This window comes from Maniola hyperantus, chromosome 4, assembly GCF_902806685.2.
Source record: "Maniola hyperantus chromosome 4, iAphHyp1.2, whole genome shotgun sequence".
Lineage (NCBI taxonomy): Eukaryota > Metazoa > Arthropoda > Insecta > Lepidoptera > Nymphalidae > Maniola > Maniola hyperantus.
The window spans coordinates 5,711,839-5,734,820 of record NC_048539.1 but is presented as its reverse complement, the minus strand read 5'-3'; the positions used below and the strand labels follow the sequence as shown (position 1 = coordinate 5,734,820).

Genomic DNA, 22,982 nt, shown 5'->3' with positions numbered 1-22,982 from the left:
TAAACCAACAACTAATGTGTGTTCTGCGACTGCGAAGCGCCATGTCGTTGCTATGGAATAGACATCATTATTAACAGCTATTTTAGGAGTTTAAAGCCCCGAGATTTTGCATATTAAGTAATTATTATGTTATCACAGACATATTTTCCTAGATGGGTAACAATATGTAAACAGCTTTTTTATGACACGCAAACTGGTTTCGCTGGAGTGGTATTTTTGAAAGCAGTGAGAAGTTGGAATTCCCAAAAATTCTAAAATATACGCACCTTTATCGAAAGTTCAAATACCTACCAATAATTTTGAAGACTAGAACTTTAAATTTTGACTTTCAAAAACCTTCAATCCCGTATTTAATAAGCCCGGGGTCGAATATCCAAAAAAGTCAAGTTTCTAACCCCAGCAGTTTAGGCTGTGTTGGTAGATCAGTCAGTGAGGACAAGTTTTAATATAATGTAGAGAAGATTTAGATTCTCTAGGAGTAATAAATACTTACTTAGCTACGATATAAAAAGTACGAGTAAAAAGTATTTAAGTAATTGGGTAGGTACATTTATTTATAACAGAATAGCGTCTGATTAGGAAAGGTGTGCTCAAAGTGGCCACCTTAACTTTGAGTCAGCGATCCCCTCTGATAAATCGTGACGATGGGAAGCGCTTATTTGGAAAATACCAGTTGATATATTATACCTACATAGTACATACCTCGAGATCATTTTACTTTTATTTGCACCAATAGGCAATGCACCAAGGCAACTTTTTTTTTTTTAAGAATATTAGCCATGTTAAATGACTAATATTCCCTTTACCTCTCCAACTACGACAATAGTGCAACGGGCGGGGTTTGAACCGTCGACCTTTCGGCTTTCAGTCCACTCCTTCACCGGTTGAGCTATTGAGGGCTGAGGCTATTTATTAACTAGCTGATTTGGCCATTTGGCCAGTTTTTTAAGCTTAATCTAAATAATATAAGTAAGTATAAAAGGAAAAGGTGACTGACTGAATTATCTATAAGCCCCCAAACTGCTATTGCGCTGGAACCATGTCTCATTAACATCGAAATGACGTCATTTTGACGTCAGCCTATGGGAAGCGCTAATTAGGAAAATACCAGTTGATATAATATATCCATCAGCTCAAAACTTCACTCTAGTGCTGACGCCACTAAAATGGCGGCCACACGCATTAGCAATTTGCGGGACTTATAGCAACTCAGCTCAAACTACTGGACGGAACAGATAGCTATTATGACGTAGGTAAGAAAGGATTTTTGAAAATTCAACATAATATTATTGTAATTGAGAAAAATAGGGGTTTGTTTCCTTAGTCCACGCGGATGAAGTCGCGGGCATAAGCTAGTTTTTACTATATTTTTGTCGGTCCTCTTTAAAATAAAAGCAGTAGGTACAATTCAAATCAAGCAATATTTAATTGCTAGTGTTAAAAATTAAATTATGTACCTACCTAGATATCTATGATTCAATGACATCTATGTGTAGGTACTACAAGTCATTGTGATGGTCTTATTAGGTATTTGAAACGCATAGTAACAGTTCATTAAGCTTAATAGCACGTGTATACCTAAGTTTTATATTATATAGCCGGTGATGCAGGTAGGTAAGTAGGTAACTAAGTACCTACCTACATCATGGTAAACAACTTAACAGTATTCCAATAAAGACATCGCCGGCCGGCTTGGTCATTGGTGTTACATAAAACGTAATGAATGGTCAATGCGGTAGATACTCACTGGTTTGTTTACGCTCAACGAGATGATTGCAGCAATTTCCACTTATGCTCTGGCACGTTCTGCATCCACTGCCTGGTGGAAGGTAAATAACTGAATAACAGAGGCTAATGGTCTCCGTCAGACGTGTGTCCCCTCCGTCGGACCGCGCGGAACTTGTTGCTGGGGATATGACGACTATGTGTTTATATCTACCCATATGAACTCTATACTTGTTTGTTTTTAACGACTGGGCTTTCCACAGCGCAAGCCACATATAACTTACACTAGCTGATGCTCGTAACTTCACTCGAACGAGAAAACGAACATTAGCAGTCACCAGACTCTTTTTAGGGTTCCGTAGTAACAAGGAACCCTTATAGTTTCGCCATATCCGTCCGTCTGTCTGTCTGTCCATCCGTCCGTCCTCGGTTAATCTCAGAGACATCTCATGGGTATAAATATTAATCACGCCGACAAAGTGGTGAAATAAAATTTGGATAAATATATTTTTTAGGGTAGCTCCCCTACATGTAAGTGGGGATGAACTTTTTTTTTCTCGTTTACCCCATAGTGTGGGGTATCGTTGAATAGGTCTTTTAAAAATACTGTGGGTCTGGCAACATAATTTTTTGATAACTAGATCCGTTTGTAAAATATGATGTTTTAAAGTGTTAATTTTTATTAGAGTCAAGTGTCCCCCCCTCTATCAGCCAAATGGTAGTAGGTATATAGGAACGTGAAAAAATTCACAGCAATAGTATATATAATCAATTTTAAAGGAAAACTATCATGGCTAAGTAGGGTTCACAGGTTAAGGAGTTATATCTGTTTTTCGAGGATTGTGACTACGGAACCCTACACTGCGCGTGGCTCGCCACGCACTTGGCCGGTTTTTATTGTTGCTTTCAAATTATTAGTTAAGTATTTTAACAAATGGCCTTTTGAAAAGCACTCTAGATCAAAATTCACAATCATCAGCGATAATTCCAATACTTAAATTATCTCTGCTCTACATTTCATTATTTTAAGTAAGTATATTCTATTGGCTTCAGTATCTATCTATTAAGTTACTACTTGCCTCGTGTACAAACAACCATCGATGCAAACAACGAATTCTTATTCTCTTTTATATACCTAAATCTTAGCTTATTGCTTTAGGTTTTCCAGGTTAGGACAATCCCGTAGGAACCCTTTATTTTACCATGACACGGGCCTAAATATCACATAGTCCTCTCCTTGCCTGCAAAGTGATGGTGTAAAATCAGTTTAGCCGTTTCAAAGATTAGCTTTGAAAAACGAACAGGTAAAACAGACACAAAAATTAAAATAAGGGTTCCTCGTTGACTACGGAACCTGAAAAGGGAGGTTGGGTTTTGATAAAGTAAACATAATGATAAAAAAATAGGGGTAGGTCTATTCTAACAATTATATTATGTTCACAGACAGACACTTTGATTGTATTTATTAGTATTGACCAGGGTAAAAACGTACGGGAATCTTCAACGCTCGTTCTAAGAAACTTGAAATCTAAACATATAAAAACTTGCGTAGTATACGAGGAGTGTAGAATATATAGGTAGGTATACTAAAGATTCGTCGAACAACAAATAACAATTTGGATTTTTTGTTTTTATTGCCAAGTTAATCGATTTCTATGTAATTTACGGCTGGCAACCATAGCTGGCTTTTTATACTTAGAATAATAGTACCCTACCTATAGGACCTATAGTTGTAAAAAAATATGTCTAATACCTAAAACAAATTAGAATATTAATTAAATAGGTACTACAGCCTTCAAATAAACAAGTCTTGTTATTTAAGTGGTCCAATTAGTTTCAATTCGTGACGCTTCATCTTCAAAGTTCAAATCTTGAATCTTGTTTCGTGGTTCGTAATTGGTATAAACTGTGTAATATAACTAGGTACCTACCTACCTATTGTGTAGTATACTTCCTTAACAATTAACCACGTTTCGTATACCCATGTAGGAAATAATTATGGATACCTACTCAGCACACGTAGGTACGCAGGCATATATTAGTAGGTGCTTACGAAGTTGTATTCTAATAAAAAATGAAAAAGTCTGATTTTAGATTCTACCTAATAATTTAGTTTTTACTAGATGATGCCCGCGACTTCATCCGCGTGGATTTAGGTTTTTAAAAATCCCGTGGGAACTCTTTGATTTTCCAAGATAAAAGTAGGTAGCCTATGTCTTTCCCCGGGATGCAAGCTATATTTGTGTCTCGTCAAAATCGGTTGAACGGATGGGCCGTGAAAGGCTAGCAGACAGATAGACAGACACACTTTCGCATTTATAATATTAGTGTGGAAGTATGGATTTAGAAGTTTCCTTGTGTCTGCAATTCCCCACTGTCCCGTACAAAAGTCAATATAGGTACTTAGAACTCTGGGCCAGCATCCATCGAAGACCGGTTCAAGCGGTACCTAAGTAAGCAACAGGTATTATAAAGCTATATAAAAAAGCCGGCCAAGTGCGAGTCAGACTCACTCAATGAGGGTTCCGTACTACAATCGCATTTAATCGACATTTTGCACGATAAATCAAAAACGATTATGCCTTAAAAATAAATAAATCTGTTTAAGAATGAACAAAGAAAGCCCTTTCATAAGTATGATACCCCACTTGCTATTTGTAATCTTACTTTGAAAGTTGAAAATAGCAATATTGTTCATGAATACATTTTAATTTTTTTTCTTGTGATGTACCTACCGACATATTCACGGTTTTCACATTTTATCCCTCATGTGTGCTATAAGACCTACCTTCCTGCCAAATTTCATGATTCTAGGTCAACGGGAAGTACCTACCTACCCTATAGGATTCTTGACGGACAGACAGACAACAAAGTGATCTTATAAGCGTTCCGTTTTCCTTTTGAGGTACGGAACCCTAAAAACCTCGTACTTAATAAATTATCTCTGGCTATATTAGGTACCAACCTTGCTATATAACTAATAGAGAAGATATTATATTAGGTATTCATAATTGGACAGTGGACGATGAAAAAAGGGATTAATCATTGAGCTAGTCTAACCATCAGATAATCGGGTAAAAATAACTCTACCCGCGTGATATTGTCGTAGATTGCCGCATCGAAGCAGTGAACCTTCATAGTTCAATGTTGATCGCAAAGATGCAAAATAACATTAGTCCAATCTGAAGTTGCGGCGATCAACATAGCGGTTTGCGCATGTCAGACTATGGATTAAATCTTTTAGATACAGCCCGGCTGAGATCTGTTTGTACAATGCGCAGTCATGCACCTCCAGTTCATACTTCAGATTGGACTACTTGTTTTGCGCGCACTTCTTATTGACGTCCCCCACTAGGTGGGCTAACGTGTCGCAGGGAGCCGCTAGACTTAGGCGGCGCAAAACTGTGGCATGTGGAAGTCCCTACAAGAGAACTATGTCCAACAATGGACGTCTATCTGTTGATTTGTCTTGGATTAGGACTTGGTGCTCTTTCGAACAACACGCGATTCACGTACTTAATGCTATTATAAGTTTTATAAAATTGTGGTGATAAGTAGGTACGAAGTGAGGCGCTCAGAGTAAAATACGCGCCAATTAAATAGTCGTTCTTGAAGTTAACCTCAAGACGCGTCGCAATAGCATTTTTAGGCGTCAGTGGAGCGGGTGACGCGAGGGAGCGGAGCACACCAGCCAGCCCATGCGCCGCACCGCACCCCACGTTCGCCAGCTGCAATAGTGTGAGTGTTACATCCGTTAACAGTACACAAGCGCGTGGAACAATATTGACAATACCTGCGCGAGCTCGCACTCGCATCGTATGTCAGACGCGACTAACTACCAACAACTATACATTATACTAGCAGATGCCCGCGACTTCGTCCGCGTACTGGTTTCACATGAGATCTGAAATTTTCCCGCTGCAAAAGGCCTCACTTACCTACTCACTCAGTCTCACCTTAAGACACGGAACCCAGAATACCTAAATGCCAATTTTCATATCTCTAACTTAAAAAACGTAGGATTTTCATATAACCCTTCCATCCTCATTTTACTCCCTTAGGCGGGCAATTTAGTTAGATCCTTAGTTAGAACCTACCCTAATTTAGTTAGAACCTACCCCCTAGAAATAGCCTACATTTCACAAGTAAAAATAACAATTGTTAAAACTTTTCTATAAAAACATTTCCCTCCTATTTTACGACCCTTAAGGGGGGAATATCCCGAATTGAATTATACAGATTTTTATTATTTAAAGCTAATAACCTAAAGGTCGATTTTCACGTCTCTAACTCCAAAAACATAGGACTTTCATACAACCTTCGACCCCCCCATTCGCACCCTTAGGGGGGGAATTTTTCAAAACCGTTTCTTAGCTGACACCTACGTCCTAGAAAGAACCTAACTTCCAATTTCAAGTTTGTAGGCTTTATAGTTTCTGAGATTTCGTGATTAGTCAGTCAGTCAGTGAGTGAGTGGTATTTCTCTTTTATATATTTAGATAGATTAGTGAGGCGCGACGTGGGGAACACATGAGTAGAATATATCGCTAGTGGGAATGTCTGTTCCGCGCGCTATCAACCAATTTTGACGTTTGGTACCTACCTAGACCTACTGTAGTCTACAGCGATAGCTGATGTAGATGATGATAGAAAATGTAGTCTCAGCAGTCCGCGGGATTTTTGAACCCATATTCACGCGGACATCATCAAGTAGGCATAAATTATATCACGCGGACGAAGTCGTGGGAAACAATTAGTAAAGTAAGTATAGAATAGACAATAGTGTTGACTTGAATATAATACCTACCTAACAACCAATTCTAGGTAAGTATAATACCTAATTAAAATATTAAGCTGTTTGGTCATTTATTTTATCTTTACTTATCTGCAGGGTCAACATTAGGTTGAGATGAACAAATAAAACATTGTGATAAGTGTTGCTTAATATTTTATTGAAAATATTGTAATTTTCTTAAGAAAATAAGGCCTTAATCTTTAATAACAATTTTATTTATTTACATAAATAACAATCTTGCTATTATATTAGGTACTAAACTCTATAATGCTACTACTATAGTATATAAAAAACCAATGTTGACCCAAGTCAGTAAATAGATGGGTAACCGAATTTAGAAGTTTGAATTTGGCCTTTATTTCTCGATTATACCTTGGTTGTTCTATGCGGTAGGACCTGGGAACGCGCTGCATAATTATCTCAAGAAAAAAACTAACATTACTTATGTGATTAACAGAAAGGGGCATGACCCTCAGTAATGAGAAAGAGTGAAGTTAGTGAGGGGTCATACTGTGCCTTTTAGTACTTAAGAGTATTAAGGAAGAAATTATTAATTAGCATGATAACTTAACAGGTTTCTAAACTCTGGGCAAACACTGATTGTAGACAATAGCCAGTCCTTACTAAGACACTACTATAGTAAAAACTCGATTACCCGGCCCTCAGTTATACGGATTCGCGATTATCCGGACTACCAACCGAAAATTGTTCGGCCAAGTGCGAGTCAGACTCGCGCACCGAGGGTTCCATACTCGGGTATTTTGCCGCCATTTTGTACGATAAATCAAAAACTATTATGTATAAAAATAAATAAAAATCTGTGTTTGAATGTAAAAGCAAAACCCTTTCATATGATATCCCACTTGGTATAGTTATTATCTTACTTTGAAAATTGAAAATACTATTATAGTGAATTACATACATAGATAATATGCACAAAACCCGCTTTTCTTCATACATTCGATTATCCGGATTTTCGACTATCGACGAATCGCTAACGACAACAATTAGTCCGGTTAATCGAGTTTCCACTGTACAACTAAACCGAGGGGGACTTAGGACAGAAGTAGGCACAGTAACAGGACAACTGTTTGTTAAAGAAACACCTCTATTCTAGCAATCACTGACTGACTGTAGAGCAGAGCATGCATGGAGAGTGGAGAGACACTGGAACACATAGGTACTGCTTAAATGCAGTGGGGTATCTGCTCAATCATAAGATTATATACATTGGCTCCCCACTTCCTGAAGTCCTACCTGGGTGGCCTGCTTCGCTTCTGGAGTAAGCTCTGCTGTCTGGAGTGATCTGATGGGGAGCTGCACTAGCTGTCTCACATACAGCAGAAGGTTATGTCTAAGAAAAGAAATCTGACAGAACACTTAACAAGGAAGATAAGGCATAAAACCTTTGCATTTACTGGTGTTACATAAACATGGCTTTCTTGGTTTTTGATCAGGAACAGGATTATTCATATCATCAGAACCATAATGAAAAGTTATTTCAGTATCAGGTTTAATATCCAATAAACTAAACACAGCGAGTTTAGGTATAGGAGAATTCACTCTAACAGGCACTATTCCACAATTAGGATCACAGCTGTGATTTATGTATCTGCCAATATTACCAAAACTGCTAGGGTCAATATATGTTTGAACAGTTTTACCAGCAACATGTTCATTCAAACAGAAAATATAATTCATTTTCTTGTGCTTTTCATTATAGTGATGACGAAACAGAGCTTGTTTTTTAGTTAAAACTTCTCCAGCATATTCACATACAAATGATCCTTTCGGAACTAAAGTATTTGTAAATAAACCTAACCCAATCAATTTATTTTGTGATGATTTTATATAGAGTGTTGTTATCGGCCCATTTTGGACTAGTCTATTACCACAGCTATCTGAACACTGACACAACTCATTGCATTCAATAATTGGATAAGAGCTTGAGCTTACATGATCGTTTTTGTTAATTGTAAAGACCTCTGAATTAGTTTCCTGCTGAACAAGTAAAGTGTAATTTAGACCACCAGATATTTGAAGGCATTCACAACTGTCTGGCAAGCATTCATCCTTGCATTTACAACTATGCATTAGTTGAGAATGGAAATTTCGGATCAGTTCCTCGAATTCCAGGGTTTGTTCTGAAGGACCTGGGATATTTTCATTAATGTACAAAACATCAATGTCGCCATGTGAGTAGCTATCAGTCATACCTGTAAATAATTAGTATATGACTAAGTAAACAAGAGTAAACACTGAACTCAGCTTATTCTGTGCACTAGGTAAGCCAATAAAGTATATAAAGAAATTGTTTTGAGTGACCACCGGTTTTCAGTCAAAACTCAAAACCGGTGGTGGAGAGCTGACTTGAGTAAACTTTCACAGATTAATAGGGATACTACGTATAAACTTTTGAGTTCTTCTAGCCGTACCATTCATTGGGTTTGAATTTTAACAAGGGTTTAACTTTGATTTTAAAAAGATATTGGGTAGAAATATTACCACAGAGTACTTTTAACATATGGAAATAGAGTACTATCTCGCGAGCTAATAGTGGCAACAGCTTAGTAGCGCCATCTGTATCTGACGAATGGAACTAATATTTATAATATGTACATACCTACCTATATATATAGACTGCTTTATAGGTTCATACCTATACATATAATACATACATATAGGACTGCTATGGAAGGTAGGATTGTGTTCAGATTAATTATTTATTAATATTTGACTCCCTTACAATTTAACATATCATGTAAATTTAAAAAAAATCTATAATAATTAATCTGAACACATATTTTTAAATAATAGAAATTTTTGGATTCTAATCTTTATTTTTACCAAAATTAATCCTAATCACTCTTCCTTATCCTAAAACAGTTTATAAAGTTGCCTGAGGACTGGGGTCTGGTGCCGAGTAGTTTAGTTTCAAGATATCAATATTATGAATCCAGGTCATAAAACGATCCAAATCTTTTGCACGATTTGGAAATTCATGCAGGACATTTTCTAAACCTGAAAAGTAAAAATATGAGTATCTTAGTATGGTCACAAGTTCATAACATGTTCACTAAATCTGACTCAATTAATCTAATCACATCTAATCTGAGGTCGGGGGTTCAATCTAGGGCATGCACCTCTAACTTTTCGGAGTTGTGTGTTTTAACTAATTAAATATCACTTGCATTAACGGTGAAGGAAAACATCGTGAGGAAACCTGCATGCCTGAAAGTTCTCCATAATGTTATCAAAGGGTGTGAAGTCTACCAATCCGCACGTGGCCAGTGTGGTAGACTATGCCTAAACCCCTTCTCACTCTAAGAAGTGACCCGTGCTCTGTAGTGAGCCAGCGATGTGTTGATCATGATAGGAATTTGGTCTAGAAAAACTAAAGAAATACCTACTTCTTTATGCAAATAAACTTGTAAATAGGTGCTTTCGAATCGTCAAGAGAATCTATCACTGGATCGGAACGCCCAATACTTAAAGAAAAACCTATGCGTGAACCATATTGTCATCAAGTTCAAGGAATTTAATAAAAATTGCATTCAAGGATTAAAGTAGATATGACCGGTATTACAATGGAATTTACAAACCTGCAGTGAACCTGAACAGCCTGGAATACAGCCCCTCTTGTAAGAAATGTTCACTAAACTTAACTAGTACCTAACTACAACTATACTGGAGTCCTGTCTCGTAAATAAACACTGGAGTTCTGTCTCAAAACACTGGAGTCCTGTCTCAAAACACTGGAAGTCTCTGTTTCAAACATGGGTACGGAAAACTTAAAATTTCTTTGGTCTCAAAACACTAGAATCTCTGACAGCTTACTTAGCGTGGGTTAGGTTCACTGGTTTGCTAAACGTAGCGTGAAATCACTAAAAACTGGCTTTAAATAGTTACAAAAGGTATTGAAAATAGCAAAATCAGAAAACATTACGACCGCCAGCACAGACCAGGTTGTTTGCCCAATTTCTACCATATCAATAGCAAAAAATTGTCTGACAATTTTATTTTGAAGAATATTTATTAAATCAATGATACATACCAAAGGTAGAACCAAATAAAATATTGGTAAATAGAAATTAATTGTTAGAGAATATTTTTTTCTTTAAAATACAAATATGTTAATGTAAACTAAACTACCAATTTGGTAGAAAAATTAAACATGGGATGCCTTGACCACAGAATAATATATCGAATTTGTCCAGTCACAGTAGCGCGGTCTGCTATTGACTTTTGGTACTAAATGAATTGAAGTACCATGCTATTTGTTCTAAGATTGATGACCCTGAATATTACGTACGACCATACAAAGTAGGTACTCTTTTTTTTTTTTTTTTTTAATTTATTTTACGGCCCTGGATAACAGTCCTTTAAGGCCTAGTAGGTACTCTGTGCGTACGACCCACAGACCAATAACTGACCAAATCATATGTTATTGGTCTGTGGACCAAATACTACGACATTTCGACCAATTTTTGACATCTTGACTTGATGCACAGACCAATAACTTGATGCATATTTACAAAGTACTCTGTGCTTGATGCATAGATTAATTGACTTGATGCAATTCAATGTACTCTGTGACTTGATGTTTTGGATTATACCAAGGATTATACAGACCGTTCACTCTCATACGAAGTACTCTGTGCTGTAACTTTTAACCTGACATTATGTTGGCACCATTCACCAATCACACAAAAATGAACCCAAATTTCTAAGGAATAAAGCATACAAAGCAATGGTGCCAACATGACGGCAGGGGTATAGGTAGTTAGTATAAGTTATAGTGAACCTTGTAGTGAACCTCTGAACCTCAGAATAAGGACTATTAGAAGTAGCCCTGTTGTGACACTTACTTAGAGCGAGATAGGTAAATGCATTTAAGCTCTTATTAGACCGTGACAAAATGATTATGTTTTGTCCTTATCACCGTGGCCACTTTTTTTTGTTTGCCAAAATGTATTTGTACGTGAGTATTTGGCAAACAACGTGAAGTGAGGTTATGTTGACTCAAGTATTGTACATAAATAATTGATTCGTTTTGTTGTTTTTTGTTTTTGAAGTTATTGTGCAATGGTGGGTTGCAGAAGCTACAATAGCCGAAGCGAACGTAAAATAGACGGAATAACATTTCAGAAGTAAGTACCTCTGCTTGAGCGAAAAGGAATGAGGGGGGGCACGCTAGTTGCATATCTGGACATATCTGTGCTCTGAACGATTTTGTAGAGGCATAGATTAAGGATTATGTGTAGGTGTAGGGCATTAGGGTAATGCCAACATTGCCAACATACAAGCACAGATTATACAAACTCTGAACCTCAGATCAAATACAACTCAGAAATCATAATGGTGAATCCATATGCTTGCGACCATGCGACAAACAGCAAACAACAAGCAAGCGTGTGGACGGGTATTTGCGTATGCTTGGAGTGCTTGTTGACCCGTCCGATTGGCTGCAAGCCAAACACTGTGTATAGATCGACCGAAAAGAATTAAAATTACATGAGGGGCGCCAGTTTCTTTCTTGCAGTAGCACCATGTACTGCAACCATTATAATATAGATATTTGATATGTTTTTTAATTAAAATAACACTAGGAGAAGCCTATATCGTAGCAATAATAAAATTGTATTTATGATATATCTCGTGTAAGCTATCAAATTGCTTCAAACTCCACAATATTCAAAAACTTTTATACTGACATGATGCATGATATTGAAACAACTTGAAAAGTAACCTAAAGGTCTTACCTCCCTAAATAATATTTTAGATATAATTTACTTTTACAGTGCAAGAAGGCTCATTTAGCGCGTGACCAAAATCAGAACTAACACCGCCATCTTGTGAAATATTATGCCACAGATATACCAGATATGCAACAAGCGTGGCCCCCTCAGTCCCTCTCGCTCAAGCAGAGATACTTACTTATGAAATGTTATTCCGTCTATTTTACGTTTGCTTCGGCTATTATACTGCAACCCACCATTGCACAATAACTTCAAAAACAAAAAACAACAAAACAAATCAATTATTTCTTTAAAATACCTAGTTACTTGAGTCAACATAACCTTTGTTTGTCAAAAAGAAGAAAAAAAGTGGCTACGGTGATAAGGACAAAACAATCATTTTATCACGTTCTAATAAGAGCTTAAATGTATTCAGCTATCTCGCTCTAACAGTACGAGTCACAATAGGGCTACTTCTGAAAGTATTTATTCTGAGCGTAAAATTGAGGTATTTTTACATGCTGACATCTTTTGTTCTACAACTACGCCCTCCTGTCAATGTCATTCAAGTGCCAAAAGAGCCTTCTCGTACTGCAGTGCCAAAAATTTTATTGCTTTAAACGGTCGCACTGTATGATAAGTACTCTGTGGTGTTTGTCAATGCTATGTTTTCCCGCACCATGATGCCCTCAGACCACCTCAGACACAGACCCTCAGACTAAGAATCAAGGAGACTTGTCAGACGCGTATACCCGAAAGTCGTGCCCGAAAGGGACAAAACAACAACAGAAATCATACATATACTTACGTTATGTTTCATAATTTGCGTTCGCTACAACTTTTACAGCTGATCACACAGCAATGCACCATAAATGGCTTCTACACACCTTCAATACTAAACTTAAAACAGAAAACTTTAACTCGATTACAGTCGTTACGGGTAACATTGTAGACGTGTCAAACATTTGACACAATGGATTTCTTGAGGGAAATTTTGGTAGGAGACAGGAGTTGGCAATACCGGTGCACAATGAGACCGCATCCCTATGTGGAGATCGCGCAGGCGCAGTGTAATGACGTGACGTAATTGTCCATTCATACTTTTTGTTCATTCAATGAGACAAAATATTTTATTGATGAAGTGGTGTGTAAATCATTTTACGACTGTTATTGTCCATTTCAACTCGTGTATGAGAGTTAAAAATTAACAACACATTTGAGTGAAGTGAAAAAAATGTGTTATAAAGTTTTAAAGTGCATTCATTGATAAATTTCATGGCACATACTGAACACATGCGCACTGCATCTGTTAATTCATTCGATTTTAACTGTGCAATATAATGCTTTCGAAAATGTGTAAATATAAAACTGTTTCTATTTTTTATTGTGTTCGGGTTGGAACTGTCTCGTCGTCTCCACCTTGTTGAAAACAGGCTCAAGTAGAACATTACGACACTCCGGAAGTGGCGGGACAAGCCGGCCGAGGGGCTCGTTCCGAAAGAGATAACAGCGGATGAAAGAGATAAACAGTTATGGATTTAACATGGCGGACGAAACGCGTAAAGTGCGAGTAGAAGAAAGATTGAAAATAAAGATTGGTATGTAATATTTATACACATTTTACTTGTTAGGGCTGAATTATTAAGTTTCATAGATATTCGTGGCATGTTTTCGTTAAAAAGTCTTCTGTTTCCTATGATAGTGAGTTGTTGTCACTATGATGAACAGGTGGTACCTACTTAGAAACTTAAGATTTCCTGTCCAGATGTTTATGGATATATCCGTTCAAGTACATAAAGAAAATGTGGTTAGAAACAGATGTTTCAATGTGAGTAATCCATTGAAGATGTTCTGCAGCACTCCTGAAACCATTGTTTTTATCATTGGTTTGACAGTTCGCGCACAATTCATGAATGAATTGCCGTCAACACAATGAACTCGTGTTTAGGTGATACTAGATTAGATATCTGGTGTATTATACCTACTAAAATTAATGATTTATTATCGTGTCTATAAACTGATGTCCTTCAGGCTTTGATTCATAATTTCTTACTAAGTTGTAAATTACAAGTTAATAAGTTGGAGGCACTTCTTATTTTCTTACTTTTATGTAGAAAACCCATCATTATAAGATTAGCTATATAATTGTACAAGTAGGTATATAAAATAGATGTAATATTTTAGCACTTTGCAATTAAGTAAAATTTATACATTTCTAGCTGGGTTGGGTTACCCATAATTTGCTCTAGTGCAATTTTTGAAAATTGATAAGGGAGGGATAATTGCCAAAAATCCTGAAACACATAAATTTCATTTTTGACCTAGATCTCAATTTTCATCAATGTAATTTTAAGAATGATGGAGTTGCATTTTAATTTTCATCTCCTATTTAACCCCCTTAGGTGTTGAATTTCCAAAAATCCAGTCTTAGTTTCCAGTTATAGTTAGTGCCTACAATATAAAAGGAACCCTAATGTCAAAACTTCAAGTTTCTATCACCAGATAGATCAGACAGTCAGTCAGGACAAAACTTTTTATATGTATAGATAAAGAAATATTGCAGTAAGTGATTAAAGTACCTGTTATGTTACAGGACTACACAACATGACAATGATATGATGTATGCTCTGTTAACAAACTTATACCCTCTAACAAATAAACCTGGAATAGCGGTGGAATAGTTATACTCTGTTTTGTCTTTCTCTGTCATCAGTAATTTGACATTTGAAGGAAAAAGACAAAACAGTATAACTATTCCACCGCTATTCCAGGTTTATTTGTTAGAGGGATAAAGTATCAAGTTGTACTTATATTTTGACAAGTTTGCATAAAACAAGTTTCAACACAATATATGGTGGGATGGAACTCCCTATCTTAGCTCTGTACCTAAAATCTAAATACATCTAACACTTACTTCAAGCACTTATTTATTACTTTATCATCAGTTCATAAAAGCATATCATTATCCTCTCTCATAAACGAAAACATTTGTATCTATTTACCTAAATAAGTTTTGTCATAACAAACAGAGCTTTAAACATAATCCATACTAATATTATAAATGCGAAAGTGTGTCTGTCTGTCTGCTAGCTTTTCACGGCTCAACCGTTCAACCGATTTTGACGAAATTTAGTAAAGAGGTAGCTTGCAATCCGGGGAAGGACATAGGCTACTTTTGATCCCGGAAAATTTAAGAGTTCCCACAGGATTTTTAAAAACCTAAATCCACGCGTACGATGTCTGCCTGGATTTAGATATTTTTAAATCATGAGACAAAGGATAGCCTATTACATCCCAGAGATCCAAGATATCCCTGTATATAATTTCATAAAAATGAGTTAAACAGAAGGGCTGTGAAAAGCTAGAAGACATACAGACACCCTTTCACATTTATTAGAATGGGAGGTTGGGTTATGCACTAAAGAGCACAGTATTCAGGCTTGCTTTTGTATCATCTAACATGAAAACAATCTACAGGCGTTCTTCTAACTTGTGCATGCTATTTGGAACTGCTAGCAAACAGAATATTACAAATTAGTTTTCAGTGTTCCATACCCGAAGGATGCCAATGGGACCCTATTACTAAGCCTCCGCTGTCCATCTGTCTGTCTGTCAGCAGAAATGAACTCTGTATCTCATGAACCGCATCAGGTAGAGTTGAAATTTTCAAAGAATGTGTATTTTTTCTATAGTCTGTATACCAACAAATAATAGGAATCTCAAAATGGCCACCATGAACATAGAAAATTGGAAAGTTTCTTGTATGGTGGTATTAGATTAGAACCCTTCATGTGAGACTCTGATTTGCCCTTGGCCAATTTTTACATAGCCAATTGAACTTTTTGGAAATGCCCAGCTTTTAAAAAATCTGAAAGATATTTTACTTAAAATTATAATTTGCTGGCTTACAATAATATAAACTTCATCCATCTTCAGTTATGTAACATAGTGCTAGGATGCCACAAATATGGCAACACCACTTAAAGAGCAATTGCATGTTGAACTTGGGTGAGTCCACTGTATGGTTGGAAAAGGTGTGCTGAGATCGCTTTTGACATCCAACAAGATATTTGATGTTTTTTTTTTGTCTAAGCTGTAACAGGCAGATGGACCACAAAGTGGTCCTATACGTTTTCCATTAGGAGGTATCAACTATCAAACCCAAATAAAAGGAGAAAATGATTGACTGAATATTACATGTACAGCTCAAACAGCTGGGTCTAACTAGAAAATTGGATTTTGCATGGTAGGTTCTATACTGTAGACACCAACTAAGAAACAATTTTCAGAAGTTCCATCAGCGAAAAGTCAAGTCCGCTATCGAATGGAGTGGTCAGCTATTTTATTCTAAGCACATTTGAGGAGCTAGCAAGCAAAATGGTGTAATTAAGTATACATCTGATCCAAAATATATTTTTTAACCCATATATTTTTGGCACACTGGATACAAATATGAACTCATTTCCAAGCAAAACCGCTTAAAACTATACTGAAAATTAATTCAAAGTTCATGATTTCAATCACTGAATTATAAATTTCAACTCATTTTCAAGCAAAACTGCCTAAAACTGTGCTAAAATTGATTCCAAAATTCATGATTTCAATCAAAACGGTACAATTGCAATAAACTTTTAACAGCCTTCATTCGGATTTTTGCTTCTGTAAATTTTTTGCGATGATGATGAAAATTTTATTTCGTGCAATTACACCGTTTTGTTTGCAAGCTCCTCAATGTTGCATCAGTATTCATTATTTGATATTCAAATAAGAACAACGGGTGAGTGTGCAGATGATTGATTTGTCAGTATCGGCGCGAACGCATAAATCCTTAGATAAAGCAAACTGTGTCTGACGCGATAAGGGTGCAGTACGCCTTCCGGGGCGCGACCCTAGGCCCTTTTAACTCAACTGTTAGATACATCATACAATGAACCTAACATGCGATATCAAAACATTACTAAAGCTACTTAAATAACATATTCTTTATAGTCTAAGTAATGTACATCTGTTTCAAAAATGAACCATGATATTATATTATAGAAGTATTCCCCCCTTATCCCTTCAACTATGTTAGGCACTGTTAGGCCTTGGGCGCTTTTCTTCGAGCCCTTCCCAACGCGCCCCATACACGATAAAGCATTTGATTCTTCTTTTAACACTAGCTGCCCTGGCGAACCTCGTTCCGCCTAACAGTCGATTCAAATTTTTTCTCTCCGTAATAACCATCCTCGTACTTTAAGGAATATTATAAAAAAAGATTTAGCGAAATCGGTTCAGCGGTTCTCGAAATTTGCGATGAGCAACACATTTAGTGATTCATTTTTATATTATAGATATTGTACTAGCTTATGCTGGCGGCTTCGCTGCGTGGACTACACAAATTTCAAACTCCTTAGGGGTTGAATTTTGAAGAAAGGATTTGGCATACAGATAGCATAATAGCTATCTGTATGCCAAATTTCAGCCCAATCTGTCCATTAGTTTGAGCTGTGCATTGATAGATCAGTCAGTCACCTTTTCTTTTTATATATTTAGATTATATGTCTGTTGTTGTCAGATTTCTCTAAAAATATGTCCATTCATCCATCATCATTTTTAGTACTTTACAAATACAGGTTCACAATGTATGTAAATCTTTGAACTAAATTGTCTAGGTAGCAATGTACAACATATTATAGGTAGTTAAGACGTTTATAATTAAACCAATATGGAATCATCATATAATTTTAAGATAACCTAATTTGTTAGACATATATGTACCTACTCCAATAAGATGATTGTGATGATTCATACCCATTCTAAAACTAAAGTAAATAATAATCAACTACTGAGTTATTAGGTTCATACTGCACATTAGGGCCTACTAATTCAGTTCAACATAACTTGTGATTAAATTAACAGCTCTTTAGGTACCTATATAAGTACAATTACCTAGTCACTATCCTTTTCCACCGTGATAAGAACGGTGATAACCTAGTGGTTAAGTTAGACGCCCGCCTCTCATCCGCGAGTTCGGGGGTTCGTTTCCGGGAACCTCTAACTTTTCGGGGTTATGTGCGTTTTAAGCCATTAAATATCACTTGATTTAATGGTGAAGCAAAATATCATGGGAAAACATGCATACCTGCGAGTTCTCCGTAATGCAAATGTTCTCAAAGCTGTGTGAACTTGGCCACCATTGTAGACTATGGCCAAACCCAAAGAGGGTGGAATTTTCTAAAATCATGAAAAAAGTTTTCCATTTTTAAGCAAATGCCAAACAAATTACAAACCTGTCACTAAAAAAATCGGTCAAGTGCGACTCGGATTCACACGAAGGGTTCCGTACCATCATTCAATAAATTAACTTTTAATTTTTAATTTTTATGACAGTCAACCTTTTGACATTTTTATTATTTGATGTTATAGCAGCAATTGAAATATATAGATTCTGTGAAAATGTCAACTCTCCCTGTTACGGTTCACGAGATACAAGCCGCTGACAGACAGATGGACGGGCGGACAGCGGAGGCATCTTCGCTCTGGGCTGGTTTCCGCACTTAAACGTTTCCGTCTGTTGTGCGTGACAGCGGAGGCATAGTAATAGCTTAGTACCATCGGGACGGAACCCTAAAAAACAATAGTGAGTGGTAAGCTGAAGCGGCCGATAGAACGCGATTTTATGCTTAGGTATCGGATATGGCAACATCCGCCGTGCATTTGCCTTATCTACGACCTAACCTAACATAGTGCTTATATTTTGCACCACACCTTCATTTTAAATACAAACACAAAAAGACACAAAATACAAAACGATAAAACATTAAAGGATTTGGAATGTACGCTGAGAACATTGAATGACATGTTCATGCAATGTTCTGCGCGTACTTCAGTAACTCCCGAATCAAAGTTATCCACCCGTCATTGAATGGATCCCATTGAGCATTATTGTCCAAAAGCGCGTTGAACGATGCCAATGAAAGAGCGGTGGAACAGTGCGATGATGTGGGACCACGAAAAGTTTATTCTTTCGTACGAAGATTAGTGTTAGATTTAGGGACATAGACATGGGGTATACGACACAGTTGGTCATGAAGGTGTGAGGCATCGACATCTCGCAAAATTCGACACATAATTTTAGTTGATCGCAAGTCCAAGATTCATACCAGCATACATCGCTCATTATCACTGTACTTATTTATGGCATTTCTGATTGTGGCCATCAATACCTTTTACTTTGGTATTAAATTATTAGGATCACCCGATATTTATTTTTGTATTTATTATTTTCAAAAAAAAACATAACTAAATAGGTAGAAGTTTCCCAGTTATTTACTTAATTACTTTGCATAATTTTATTATAAGACTAGGATAAGTAATAACATGTCTACTGAGATATGAAATATAGGCTAGTAGGAATAGTGTACAAATTTTGATCATAAATATGACTAAATTATATGACTTTAGCATACAACAAGGCCTCTATCTGGTAGATAAGCAATATTGTCATCACACGACTGGCTAGGCTGTAAATTTATCCACAGCACGCCACGCACCGTGAATGGGGCGAACTAGTGTTTTCCATTCAGTGCGCCCGCCCATTCATGGAAACTCGTCGCTCCGTTAATGAAAAGGCTCTCATTTATCGTACTTATCGATGCGCGCCCTCGCCTGGACGACTCCTCACGTGGCCGCACTATTCATTGAAACAGAATATCAATGATAAGATTATTGCACGCTTTGCTATCGAGCCGTTAGCATCTGATAAGTTGATAAAAGGTGCTCTTTATTGCGCACAAATTCGCTACCTTCGGAGATAAAAAGATAAACAGTGTCCCTGTTTCCATTTCTTCTACGTAACGTGTTTTTAGCTATTAATAAGACTTGCACAGTTTCATATTTTGCATTATTCAAAAGCACTTGTAAATATTAATCCATACTATTATTATAAATGCGAAAGTGTGTCTGTCTTTCTGTCTGTCTGTCTGTCTGCTAGCTTTTCACGGCCCAACCGTTCAACCGATTTTGATGAAATTTGGTACAGAGATATCTTGCATCCCGGGCTATACATATAGGCTACTTTTTATCCCGGAAAATTAAAGAGTTCCCACGGATTTTTAAAAATCTAAATCCACGCGGAAGAAGTCGCGGGCATCATCTAGTATGTTATAAATCTCTTACTAATTTTTCTCCACGCCCACCTTGTGTACCTACTACCTACTACTAGCTAGGTGTAGTATAGATATAGGTAGCTCTAGGTGTAGTTTAGGCACCTACAATCTACATGTCTTCATGTTCAGTGTCATGTTTCATTCAAACCACTTAAGTAATTAAAAATATTTTTGATATATATAAGTATAATTATCATTGTTAATAAAGGCAAAACCCTACGTTTTACATTTATTAACAATGATTTATGATACGTAGGTGCATATATTATAATACATTAGGCTGGCTTTCGAAATTGTTCGCAAATTAGGTAAACTCTTGTACACGGATAATTTGCAAAATTGTTTTTGTAATTATCTCTGAACGGGCGAGTCTGGCAGGGTAATAGCCTCTATCATTATACCTATTATGTCCATAGTTATTCATTCTTACATGGTTTACTGATGAATTTACATGAGCTGTTTAGATTTCACTTTCGGCAGTATAAGCTGCCTACGTAATTTAATAGGACGAAATTAAACACTACCTACCTCACGTACCTACTTATACTTATACTCGTACGTATACATTTGAGGCAGCCGCGGATCTAGGCAGTGCAAGTGTACAAGACCTTGGCAATATGGCAGCTTGTGCCAAGCGCAAGCCTATCTCACAATAAAATAAAATAAACACCTCATAGCGAGGTGCATGCAGTCAGGAGGCTATTGCCTCCGGCTCCGTTACTAGCCTAATGGCCGTCGCGCAAAGGGAGCACCGAGTAGATAGGTATAGAAATTAGAATTAGGTTGATAGGTAATTATAACCCAATTTCTCTCCCAGGAAGTCAGGTGGCTCAAGAAGATCCTCTTTCTGTCAACACAAAAAAATACGTTAGATACATAGGTATGCCTCAACTTGAGCTATATGTGCTATGAGCTAAGCCATAATATCAGTAGGATTAGGAAAAACTAAGTCGACCCCGACTTAATGTCTTAGGTATGTGTAGGTACTAGGTACTTTAGGTAAAGGTACTTGCAACCCACCTGCAAATAGGAAGGTGTATGTGGGTGAGGACCTAGATTCAAACGTGCCACTGGTGAGACGTAGGAGGAAACATTACCAATTTTGTATACCTAAGAAGAATTAACAACCTAAGACAATATTTCAAATCAGATTATTGACATCATATAAGGGGTAGTTTGAAAGTAGCGCCAGTGGTAGAAAAGATCAGGGGTAATAGGCTGGCATGGTATGGGCATATAATGCGGAGGGAAGAAAGCCATGTCACTAGAAAAATGTTAAGTATGCATGTGGAAGGAAAAAAGAGGAGAGGACGACCAAAGAAAAGGTGGAAGGATTGCGTGAAAGAGGATATGCGTGAAAAAGAAGTGGATAATACGTTGACGAATGACAGGAATGAGTGGAAGAAGAAGATATTTTGTGCCGACCCCACGTAGCGTGGGATAAGGTAAGGAAGAAGAAGAAGAAGAAGATTATTGACATCATGATCTATCTTCTAAAACAATTAGATACTACTCCATCTCATACCGATGAGATTGGCATCTTACAGAGGTAAAGCATAGAAACGGTACGGTACGATCTAAAGGTGGTACTGGTGACCTTAGCGAAATCATATTTGTGTAATAATGTTCTATGTAAAAATGACCAAATCGTCTGCCAGCGCGGTTGAAACATTCCCATATTTGTGTACGGCATTCCTAAAACACCAAAGTACTCTCGATTTCGAAAGAGCCGAGCTACACACAACAGTGTGGCAACATCATGACGGCACTCCATTGTGGCCACACGGCCCACGGCAAGCACAATATAAGTACATAGATACGTTTCCTCAGATACCCATGGTGTTATTCAAAGTTTCCCGTTTCACTCCCACGATCTAGTTCGATGGCGTGTGTTACCGCCGTTGATGATGACGGTTGTTTTTGCATCAGCAATTATGTACAGTTTGTTGTCGCAACTAGTTTCTCTCGTAGTCCAATTAGGTACGAATTTGTGGGAGTGTGTGTACGTTTGCCACAAGGTCTTTGTTTAGCCCTAACAATCGTCATGATCTCTCTTCGCCGCACCGCATATGACTGTTATGATGAGCTGCGATTTAGTTAGAGCGCTTAAGTGAAAGGTTGATTTTCTGTTGCAATTTGCAAACTTTCCCAAACATTTATTTTTTTCAACGGCTTTTGGCGGAATGTCCATCGTAATTACTTAAGTTTAACACGGAAATGAATGTGAAGGCTTAATAAAGAACTCATTATGATTGAGTTCATGGTAAAACACTACGTAGTTATATGCGAACAATGGCAAAGTTTTATAAGGAATGACTACACTTTAGATGGAATGACCAGTGACTACAGCACGACACTTCAACCATTTTGAAGTCTCGTGCTTGTCTGACAGCTCATACATCGACTCTGACGGCTTAAGTTACGGCCGAAATGAATAATAATAATTATAATTATCAATCCTATCTCTAATCTCTCATCGGCGGTGTTCCCACTAGATTACAACATGGGGTTATTCAAGGGGCGGACCAACAAATTACTAAATGGCCGGCAATGCATCGGCAGTTCCTCTGGTGC

The 22,982-nt window shown here is 37.1% G+C and overlaps 3 protein-coding genes across 17 annotated transcripts in view; 1 reads left to right on the top strand and 2 right to left on the bottom strand.

Annotated features, from left to right (window-relative positions):
* LOC117997000 (inter-alpha-trypsin inhibitor heavy chain H4-like) overlaps window positions 1–1,936 on the bottom strand; it is a 33,366-nt gene extending 31,430 nt beyond the window's left edge. For 9 of the 14 annotated variants that reach the window (XM_069498183.1, XM_069498182.1, XM_069498185.1 and 6 more), the window contains exon 1: window positions 1,748–1,936. The gene's annotated coding sequence lies outside the window, so the exon portion shown is untranslated. The remainder of the gene's footprint in view (window positions 1–1,747) is intronic. The other 5 variants (XM_069498187.1, XM_034985164.2, XM_069498193.1 and 2 more) reach the window with 1 other exon arrangement.
* Window positions 1,937–4,677: 2,741 nt separating this feature from the next.
* LOC117996887 (histone-lysine N-methyltransferase SETMAR) lies at window positions 4,678–8,815 on the bottom strand. 2 transcript variants are annotated; one of them, XR_011236670.1, is made up of 2 exons: window positions 6,777–8,815; window positions 4,678–4,690 (listed from the first exon to the last, which is right to left on the bottom strand). XR_011236670.1 is itself a non-coding variant. In XM_034985026.2 (1 exon), the coding sequence occupies exon 1, from the start codon at window positions 8,732–8,734 to the stop codon at window positions 7,901–7,903; it is 834 nt and encodes a 277-aa protein (XP_034840917.1). In that variant the 5' UTR covers window positions 8,735–8,815; the 3' UTR covers window positions 6,657–7,900. The 2 variants fall into 2 exon arrangements, 1 of the variants encoding a protein (XP_034840917.1); XM_034985026.2 differs by lacking the exon at window positions 4,678–4,690 and having other exon boundaries at window positions 6,657–8,815.
* A 4,500-nt stretch (window positions 8,816–13,315) lies between these two features.
* RasGAP1 (Ras GTPase activating protein 1) overlaps window positions 13,316–22,982 on the top strand; it is a 43,229-nt gene continuing 33,562 nt past the window's right edge. Inside the window, exon 1 of the mRNA XM_034985578.2 lies at window positions 13,316–13,856. Within this exon, the coding sequence (XP_034841469.1) occupies window positions 13,772–13,856 (85 nt within the window). The 5' untranslated portion in view covers window positions 13,316–13,771. The remainder of the gene's footprint in view (window positions 13,857–22,982) is intronic.